Source organism: Ctenocephalides felis, unplaced genomic scaffold, assembly GCF_003426905.1.
Source record: "Ctenocephalides felis isolate EL2017-DRISC unplaced genomic scaffold, ASM342690v1 CF-g0.4_SCAFFOLD_03571, whole genome shotgun sequence".
Lineage (NCBI taxonomy): Eukaryota > Metazoa > Arthropoda > Insecta > Siphonaptera > Pulicidae > Ctenocephalides > Ctenocephalides felis.
Genome location: NW_020539725.1, coordinates 24,308,318 through 24,319,416, shown reverse-complemented (window position 1 = coordinate 24,319,416; position 11,099 = coordinate 24,308,318). Strand labels below are relative to the sequence as shown.

The 11,099-nt window shown below is 30.3% G+C and overlaps 2 protein-coding genes across 2 annotated transcripts in view; both read left to right on the top strand.

The window, feature by feature from the left end:
* LOC113385831 (cadherin-86C-like) overlaps positions 1-4,343 on the top strand; it is a 93,543-nt gene extending 89,200 nt beyond the window's left edge. The window contains 11 exon segments of the mRNA XM_026623661.1: positions 2-28; positions 31-82; positions 85-207; positions 1,270-1,404; positions 1,757-1,987; positions 2,103-2,397; positions 2,767-2,890; positions 2,987-3,117; positions 3,484-3,792; positions 3,906-4,164; positions 4,335-4,343. Coding sequence (XP_026479446.1) covers positions 2-28; positions 31-82; positions 85-207; positions 1,270-1,404; positions 1,757-1,987; positions 2,103-2,397; positions 2,767-2,890; positions 2,987-3,117; positions 3,484-3,792; positions 3,906-4,164; positions 4,335-4,343 — 1,695 coding nt within the window.
* A 170-nt stretch (positions 4,344-4,513) lies between these two features.
* On the top strand, positions 4,514-6,147 carry LOC113385830 (cadherin-86C-like). The gene is made up of 2 exons (XM_026623660.1): positions 4,514-4,805; positions 4,929-6,147. Exons 1-2 carry the CDS (start codon positions 4,514-4,516, stop codon positions 5,924-5,926), a joined length of 1,290 nt encoding a protein of 429 aa, XP_026479445.1. The 3' UTR covers positions 5,927-6,147.
* Positions 6,148-11,099: the final 4,952 nt, after the last annotated feature.

The following is an 11,099-nucleotide window of genomic DNA, read 5'->3' as shown; positions in this document are numbered from 1 at the left end:
ATTGGGACCTACAACAAACTTGTCGGCTATATAAGCAACGTAAAAATCTTTTTAAATGATGTCAACGACAATCCGCCGGTTTTTTGCAACCCGAATATCGTGCGGATCTTGCGGAAAATGCTACTGCTGGTACCAGAGTCATTCAGGTGCAGGCTAAAGATGAAGATACTGGTCCTGGAGGAAGATTAAGATATACTAGAATATTGGGTAAATAGGATAAGTCTTATTCTCATCATATAATATTCTTATACTTCTATTCTATTTATGCAAAATAAAACATAGGGGGAAGTCCCCGAGTGCCAGACACCTAAGGTTATTTATAAATAAATCAAAAAATATTTTACGAAATGTTTATCAAATTATGACTTATGTTAAATAACAAAGTTAGAAATCAAACTAAATTAACAAACTTTGGTAACAAAAAATATGATTTTAAAACGTGGCACCTAGTACTGGACATTTCAAAATAACCTGGAATCTGGAATGTTTGCACATGTGTGTTGACGAATATTCTTAGATATTGCAAAAAATAATCACTATTTATCCACCCTTTTGGCTGGGCCACACTGATGTTCTCAGCTGGAGCATTCATCATAAGATTTTCATTCTTGACTAGAAAATACGAAAAATGAGGGTATGTAGTGATCGTTAGCACTCATACAGAACAAAATTAAATAATTAGAATAAATTACGTCAATTCTCCTAAGAAATATCTATATGTTTACTATCCGGCGCTAAGGGACGACTTAGTGTCCGGTGCTAAGGGACAGACATGTTTGTTTGGTGGTACCTACTAAAATTGTTAAAATATCTAATAATATTCTACCATTTACGGTAGAAAGTTCATTTGTATTTTGAAATCGAAAGATTTATACTCGCTTAAATAATACCTGTTAAATAGAGTGTCAGGCGCTATGTGCCTCCGTACCTCTAAAATTTTAAATATAACATAAATATAATTCTTTATTACAATTAATAACCAACTACTTTAGATGCATTTTAGATCAATTATATATTATCAATATCACAAATTTTTTGAAAATTAGGTTTTAAATCAATGCAATTTTAAATCCATTTAATGGTCTATTATGTCCTACTCCTAAAATATAGCCAATGATGGTTCCTATAATCTTGTTTAAAGATTGTCGTGAATTACTAGCGTAATTTTTATATTACTGTGAACGTTTTCATTAATTATTTCGAATGCTAGTTTAACCATGTATTTTAGCCCGTTTATATGGAATAATAATCGTTTCTCTGTTATTGTAGGGTATCGAAATACATCATTAAAATTAGATTCTGAAACTGGATGGATTACTGTAGCGACTAACAATCACGGATTTGATAGTGAGGAAATGCCAGAATATAGTTTTCTTGTGGAAGCCAGAGATGCTGATGGAGAAGGTAAATCAATAATTGATAAAAATTTTATATTATGAAATTGAATAATAGTCAGTTTTTATTAATTTTCATAATAGTTCGAAAACATGAAATAATGTTTATATATAATTTTACTTATATCAGTTAAAGATCGTCTTTATATAGATACTTGTTATAAAACCTATCTAAATACACATACCAATATATAACGATATTATTTTGAATATTCATATAGAAAATAAGTGCAAACAGATATTTCTTGGTGTACATAGGGTAAACAAAAATAATAATCGATAATGTTATTTTCATTAAAATGCAGTTATACAAAAATACGTATACAGGCTTGAAATTTTAATATTTAATTTTTTCCTCAAAGGTAATGCTGCTACAACTTCTCTGGTTCTATCAATAACTGATGTGAACGACAATGCGCCTCATTTTGAACGAGATGTTTATGAATTTATGCTGTCATCTGGGCTAAATAATTTTACGGTTCCAGCCTTTCTACATGCCACTGATGCAGATGCCACCAGCCCAAATAATCAAGTCAGATACGAAATCGTACATGGAAATTATGATGAAAAATTTCGTTTGGATGAAATTACTGGTCAGTTCTATAAGTTATTGAAATCATATTCATATTGATAATATAATTATTTTATTGTAAACTATTCTGAACTAATGTGAAAATTAGAATTTCATATATTTTTTTTATCAATTAGGCGAGTTAACAGTAAATAACATAAAAACATCTCGTGATACATCCAATAAGCAAGGAAATGGCCTGAAACCTGAGGTTTACGCTATGACTGTGCGCGCCTACGACTTAGGAGTTCCTCACATGGCAGCAACAACCTCAGTTCGTGTTTATCCTCCTGAAAGCAGAGCACGGTCGCTCATGTTTGTGGTTCCTGGTTCGAAGCCTGATCTGAAAGCCACCGCCGACACGATAAGAGCTCTGACAGGGGCTGCTGTTACGATCGAGGACGTCAGGCCGCATGATACCGACCCGGACAAGTTAGTTTTAGAGAAAAAATTAAAATACTGAATTTTTTAACTGAGAAATTTTCCTAAAAGATCATTCATTGGGTGTTAATTTGTACAGTTTCTCAGAAAAAATTCAGACTGTTAAGCATTATTTTTATGCAATAAAATACTGCTTGCATTACAGTTAACTTTACATATTACTAATTATTGTTTTGATTTATCCGGTGCATCCTAATTTTACTGATAGAAGACATAAGCATCGAATTAATTTAGTAATTCAATGATTCGTGATTCTACTTTCTTTTTTTAAGTTGCTTTAATAGAGATATTTATTGTAAATAATTTAATGTGCCTGGCAAATGCTCTTCTCATGTTTATATTTTATATTAAACTTTTCAGGAGTATTGTTCTGGCCAGTCTTCATTATACTTCAAATTCTGTAGTGGATGTTGATCAAATTCAAAGACGACTTAGCGGCAATTATTCCGCAGCGGCTATAGCAACCGAACAAACAACAGCACAGGTAATTTTTTATGTTAAATGCAATATACACTGAAGTTTCTTATTATAAATTCTATAAAAATTTATATAAAAATTCTCATTTTTATTTTAATTTCAGATCTATCGAGGCGATAGCAGTAATCTATTGTTTTGGTTATTGATATTTCTGGCACTTGCAATAGCTTGCGCAATTTTGGCTTTGATACTTTGCTGCATTTGTGCAGGTTGTCCTCTCTATATGCCGCCCAGGTATTTATTACATAAAAATATTTACTTCACATTCTTTTGCCACTCAAAAATATCAAATTTTAAAACCACGTACCAAGGGATTGCTAAGAATATAAATCCCTTCAGTCATAAAACATCGGAATTTCATAAATTAACACAAATATGCTTTATGTTGAAAAATTTGTTGAGAATTTATCAAAGTGATAGGCCGAGGCTCAGTTGAACACACAAAGAGTAATATAATTCTAAGCGCGACTTGCTCCATGAAGAGTTATCTCTTCAAATCTCTGGGATATGGTGTTATTTACTGATATGTTGTTACTATTAATATTGGTTACAATTCCACTTTAATTTCTAATATGTTAATATCCATTACTAAAATTTCAGGAAGCGCGTTGTAGCTACCGAAGATGGTGTTCGTCTAGTACACAGATCAGCCACCGAGAAAACAGCTCTCAAAGGCGGAGTTCTTCCACAGACTGTTGAATGGACCCGAGCTCGTGAAGCCTGGAGTGCAGAAGCTGAACCACGAACAAGACCGACTCATTGGCAATTCAACAGGCGAAATAATAATCAACAATCGCAAAGGTACCGCGATGATCGTGATGACGCTTCAGTTACCAGAGAAGAATATATTCCAGGACCCGGAAGACTAACTGCACCTGAGAGAGGACCAGATGGTGCTCTCAGATTGAGGTTAGTGAAAGTTTATATAGGAACAGTAATTTTTCATTTTCGTCCGTTGATAAAATTGATCTACAATATTGTCCATCATATTAAAGTTGCTTAGTTGTAATTGTTTTTTTTAGGGATGGTCCCAACGTCATATACACCCGTGATGTTCAGTTGCGTCGATCAGAGCGCGATTTAGACCAACTCGATCGCCTGGAAAGATTAGATAGAGAACGTCTGATTACTATGGCTCAGACTGATGACCGACGCGATCAAAGATTTATAAGAGAAGGTGATGCCGAAATTCTTCAGTTGATGACAAGGGGTGGAAGGGAGGATGCATTAAGTGGGCAATACGTATTAGTTGACGGGGGAAAAAGAATTGCTGATGAGAAGGTAAATGATTCAAAGGTTACATTCTTATGATTTTGAACCATAATGTATGTGATATTTCAATGTGCAAATGGGGTTCTCAGAAAACGAATCATATAAAAAATTGACTGTTTAAATTAATAAGTTTTTATTATCAAATTATCATTTTCAATTATCAAAGTTTTTACTTATAGTTAGCATGATTCATAGTTCTTCATATTGAATGATTTTATCTGATTACGATCTAATTTTCTTATCCACAATTTATGGATATAAACCGGTAGACATTTGCAATATCTCATATCTCGTATATTTCGAGTCCAATATATGAGTGTATTCAAATTATATATTTATGTTTGTTCTTCCTAGGTTCATGGAAGATGAAATGCATCAGACACAAGCAATTCCTCAAGCTCAAGAACCGCCATTGGAAGAGTCTTTACGCGAACAAAATGCTTTACTACGTAAAATTCTTCTTGAAAAGGAAAGACTTCTACTACTCCAAGAAACTCGCAGCTTGAGAGGCGGACTGGCAGAAGCTCTATCTGAGACTCAGAGCTTGCCAGGACATGCGGCTGCTGCGGTCGCCGGGACGCAGACCGACCGCACAGCTGGCACGCAAACAGATCCAAGAAGAACTAGAAGCGATTTGGACGAATCGCCTGGTAGGACAGTTACATAAATCAGAATACTTCATAACATGAATTTAAAGAAGTATTCTAAGACATTAAGAGGAAAGTTTTGCGTTTGTATAATTTTATCATTTCATTGGTATTTTTTATTTTTAGGAGATGAAGAAGATGAAGAAGATTGGCGTCGTCGTCGCCGAATAAGGCGTCGCAAACAAAAGCGCGTACTCGGCGCTCGCCGCATCCGTACTCCTATCGCAGAAGAGGATTCTCCGGTCGAGGATCACCATCAAACGTCGTCACAGACCAACAGCCGCAAGAGCAGACAAGCAGAACGATCAGACGTACTTGCCGAAATTTCTGATTCGCTGGACGAACGGCAACGCTCTGCTGAGCGAACTCTTCAGATGACTAGAGAACCAAAATATGTAAAAGCCAAACGACAAACAGCAACTCAGAAGCAACATCATGAAGAAAACGGAAGATCCATTTCTGCGGATAGTTTGGAAGATAGGAAATCAGCTGACAAACCAGGTGATGCTACTAATTCTGGTAAAACTAGCACGGAAGGAGAAATGTATGAAGGCAGACTGAAAAAACCTATTCCTAAAAAGAGACAATTAGCTACTTCAGCTGATAAAAACAAAGGCCCTGCACCTAAACCTCCTAATAAATCTGAAGGAGGTGAAGAAGGTAAAGTACCTAGATATATGCAATGGTATTTTGATCAACAAACAGACTCCAAGAAAAAGTCAGAGTCAGCTAAATCTAAATCAAAAACGAAGTCAAGAACTGATTCAAGTCTAGAAAGGCAAAGTCATGTTCAAAAGAAACCTGCTATAGAGACACAATCTGCTAAAGCAGTACCATCGAACCAAGGTTCTAATCATTCTCTAACTCAACATTCCGAATACAGATACGAACATCCCTCTTCTATTCCTCAAAATCAAAATAATTTGACTGTATCTGATGGTAAAACAAAGGGTATGCCGGAGGATGATCAGGATTCGGGAATAGCTATGACATCCATGATTTTACAAAATTTGACAACCGCGAAACGAAATCCAATAGCAGAGAAAAAAAGCGTTTTTACTATTGCCTATGATGACATGCGGATAAAGCAATTGCGATCCGATAGCAACTCGCCACCTTATTAGATTAGATTATTGAGAAGTCGTTGATTGAGTATATTCTATATGAATATTTACTTTTTAAATTAAAATCTAAGAAAAAATCTATGAGTCGGTATCGAATTTTGCACTGATGCCTTGATGTATCATTTGATGCAAATAAGTTTGATTTTATCAGGCTTTGAAATGGTTTATGAGTTGCGTTGTTTGTTGAAGACGTAAATGAACAAATAAGTAATCGAATTAAATGGAGAAAATTAAAAAAATAAATAAAAATTTTTGAGCGCATATTTTGAGTCTTCTGTAATATATTAATGTTTGACCTGGGTGGTTATCAAGTTTGAAGAGACAAATACAATTAATATAAAATATTAATATTATAATGAATAAAACTGTGAGTTGATCGTTACGATGTGTAAAATATTGTTTATGTGACTGTGTGTAAATAATTACTCTTTATCGATTTTATTTATAGGGACCTGATACGTTTATTCAATTATATTAGAATTATGAATAGTTTAATCTGTACTTTTTCTAGGTTTAAATTCAATATCTTAATGTTAGTAATTTGTCCAAAGGATAAACATTTCCAAGCACTGTGCTGCCTTTAGCTGTGTAAGACTGCAATACAATTAGTTAGTATATTAACAAATTTTTAAAAGTTGAAAACTTGTGATTGTTATACAGCTTATAGATATTTTATAATTAAATATGAAATTAAAATGAAAATGAAAACAAAAGATGTAATTGATGAAAAGTACTGGATATTTTTCTTGAAGAAGTTATTGAATGCTATAGTATCATCAAATTTTTAAAACCATTATTTTATATACATTAAAATATATCACGATTTATCTTTAGATAATATAATCGCATTATATCGCACCGTTTTATATTAAAAATTTTAACAATTTTATAAATTGTTGGAAATACCAGTTCATAATCAAATAGCTTGTTTTAATTAACAAGTTCGGACTTTACCCATCTTATGGTTAATTTAAACTACCTATATCATTATACACAAAATTATTGTAGGTATGTGTGTTTAATATTAATATAATAAAACGTTGAAAAGTCAAATCTTAAAATGTACTATAGCTTTATTATAATTATTTTTTAGCAAATCTAAGCATGTTTGTCAGCTAAAATCAATGTTTTGCCATCATTAGTAAAATAAGTAGATAGCGAATCTTTGCATTTAAACTTTAACAAAAAATATGTGTCTTATGCAATTACAAAATGTTTTATGAAAGTGTTTGTCAGCAAATTTATAACATATATCAAAATATTTTACTATTGTTAGAAAAATAAAGAAATATATTTATTGATAATATAACTGTATAAGTTGCATATGATCGAAAACTGTAAGTCATCCATTTGTATTTTTTGTAAATATATAGTTTTTGTATAATAAATATCTAAATCATATAAAGATAATATGTATAGACTTTTAAAATTACTTTACACTTCTAATGAAAATGAAATATGTTAATAGTGTTTACTAAGTAAGTAAAGCGACCGGCACATAACGAAAATCACTAATTTGCGCCTTCAACACGGAGTTCGTGAAAAACTTTTTTGTCAATATCAGATTGAATATAGGTAAATTATAAATAATTTAAAAAATTCAAAAATAATAAATTTTATACCAAAGTGCTAGGCGGTTTTGCGTTCACCCATGCTTTCGATAGTGTACAAGGAGTGTACGTATACCAAAATTATGGGTCATCGCAATAAGACATCAGCTTTTATCGTGTTTTCTCGAGAGCATTTAATATTATAATCTCTTTTCAACATTTAATTAGAAGGAAGTAATAGCAGTTATCACCTCTATGTTCGAGTGCTATAAAATTTACTTAGGTTCACAATATGAATTCGATTTACGTTCTGCGTTAGTTCTATGTGTAGAGTTGACGATAATCTGATGATGATTTAGCAAAATAAATTATTGCTGATTATTTCCTAATGACATAAAACTACAACGTTTGAAAATAAAATGTTACATAAATAAATTTGTGCATAAGTTAAAATAATTGAACAGAATATTGTATTGTTTTAAACGATTTTTTATTCTATTACCCCCATACAGACAACTTCATAGCAAATACAGTATATAAATTAAAAATACATATTTTTTATCTCCAAAAACGTCATTTTTAGCCCATTTGGGGTAATTTCCCGAGTTCCCCGACAACGGTTTTAAACAGTTATTGACTGAGTTACAAAACCACAATACGAATACAAAATTTTCAAAATTTTAAGCAAATACTATTAAATAAGTTACAACAATAGGCTGAGAATTTGAACTAACTTTTGGAACGAAATCATCGCCTGGCAGGTTTCAGCCTTTGCACATCAAAACAAAAAATTGAACTTGGTCCTGTAAACTTTAATTTTTTATACAATTTATTAATTTATTAATTAAGAAAGTCCAAAATTCAAATTGCCAGGCGATTTCAACCTGCACAAGTACTTGCCAAGCGAGTCGAAAGATTCATTTTTATGAGCAAGATGCATTAAAATATTATGATTAACTAAAATAATTTTGACCATAATTTAATTTTGTCAATTTTTATATAATATAATTTGATTGATATTAGTTTTCAAGTTACGCCTATTAGATTACTTGCACTCTCGCCATAGCATCTTTTTCCTCGCATGGTAAGGGCTTAGGCTGGACAGAGTCAACATACATTGCACATACATTTTTGAAATTTAGACAAACACATATATAAACTGTAATCTTATGAGACAAGATTTATTTTAGTTTAATGCATATACATCTCTAAGGAGTAATAATATGAATCATCAATAAAAATTTTGTAGCTTTACAGGAACGCTGTTTTACTAAAGGTTCAGTAGCCATCATTTATCTCAAAATTTCATGTTATTTAACAAATTGCACAATGTGTTTTAAATGGAGCATATCGATTGAATTGTTTAATTGAAATTACAATATTTCATATGTTTTAGTTGCATATTTTTTTATGTTTTTATAAATTATACACAATTTTAAAGTGTACTTTGTATCATTTATATCTCATTATAAATTTTGCAAATTGTTGCATATTATTAATTATATTAATAAAAGACCATAGAGTAATTAATTATTCTACTGTTTATCGTTGAAGTTAATTTAAAAAAATAAATAGCAATTAAAAAAATATCTTTCCTATAAAAACTCTAATGCAGCCCTGTAATTTTACTTTTACAGTTTTGCTACAGATCATCTTGCAAATAAATCCATAGTGCCTCATAGCATCGAGCGAATAGGAACACAACAAACAAAACATTTTAATCGAAGCCGTATAAAAACCGGTTTCTATATAAAGCAAAAATACTGTGGAGCAACCAAATTGAAACGTAAGTATTTTCAAGGTTTTTTTTTACAAAAAAATAATTTTTATTATTTTGTATGTATTTTTTGTACCAATATCTTTAACTCCTTGCATTGTTGTGTTTCTCTGATGAGATCGTGTTTCTGTGCATGTCAGTTATGTGTCTTCAACTAGCCCAATATACCAGGGTACCATGCGCGAGTCGGCGCTCGAAATTTCAGTCAAAATAAGGCGGGCCGAGTCGTAAGCGAGGAAATTGAATGATCTTCGGTAAGTTCATACTACAAGGGTCACAGGCACATTTTCGTTTATTGACCTTACTCATATACGAAATGTGAAATTTCGACAATTTATCTTTAGATTATATTTTCACAATATGTTTGATGTAGTGTTATAAAGATATATTACGCTTTTTAATGAAATATGGTTATAACTTTATATAATGTATGTGAAAAAAAACTGGATTTCTGGATTAATATATTGAAAAAATTAGGATTAATTAAATATATGTCCAGATAACTATCCAAATCAGTATTGAATACTCTGTGAAAGTTCAATTGTTTTACATATTTACAAGTTTTAGAATTTATTTCTGTAATTTAGAAGTGCTATATGATTCAGGTATATGCTATATGTTGAAAATTTAGAATAATTTATAATATAAATTTAATAATGAATATATATGTGTATACATTTGTTCTTAAATAATATTTGTGTATTTGTGTATCTTTTATATTACTCGTGAATATAAGTGAATGATATCAAGTCATTGATATGGTTATAAATGATCTAAATTACATCGATAAATATAAAAACGCATTCTAAAATTTGTAAAAATGTATGATAATTTAACTTTCACAGAGTATTCAATACTGTATTGGATAGCTATTTGGACAAATATTTTATTAATCCCAATTTTTTAAATTTACCGATCTAGAAATCCAGTTCATTATCATAAATTAACACTAAAAAAATGGTTTTCAGGCTATATTAATTAATGAGATTAATTTTATAGGGACAACCATCTCATAGATTCATATAAAATATATGTTTTAAAACTTATATGTATTTTTTTGTCTTTTGTAGTAATAATTATAAAATAATCATATTTTTTTCAAGAGCTGCAACAACTTTATGGAGTTATTTGCATTCATATATGTTACAATCACAAATGTTTATTACAAGGTTATATAATTTTAATAATATTCGACAATTAAAACTTGCTTAATATTATAATATTGATTATTGAGCTCACAAAATTTGGAAAAACAGCAATTTCTACTTATTTTTATATGAGAGCTGTTTCAATGATTTCATTAGTTTGAAATTAATAAAGAGACATTTTATTGAGTATTTTAAAAATGTATATCTGTATGAGTTTTTATACTGGATTATAATTACATCAATCCTGTAATTAAAATATATTATTATAATTTAATTTTATAACAAAATTTGAATAAATAGTGCTGGGTCGATTGCAATTTGCAATAAAATGTGATTAGGGCTCCCTTTAAATATGTTGTACTAGATGTTTTAATAAATATAAGATATTAATAAACATACCGGAAAATTATGAATAAACTAATTTTACTGTAATCTACAAAACGAATTTTATATAATAAATTATTATACAATAAATATATTATTATATAAAATTCGATTTGTAGATTTTAGTAATCGACAAATCGAATGTTATATAATAAATTATTATATAATAAATATATCTAATAAATTAAATAAAATACAGTAGATTACAGTAAAATTAACTAGTTTATTCATAATTTTTTGATATGATTATTAATATCTAATATTTATTAAAATATCGAGTACAACATATTTAAAGGGAGCCCTAATCATATTAT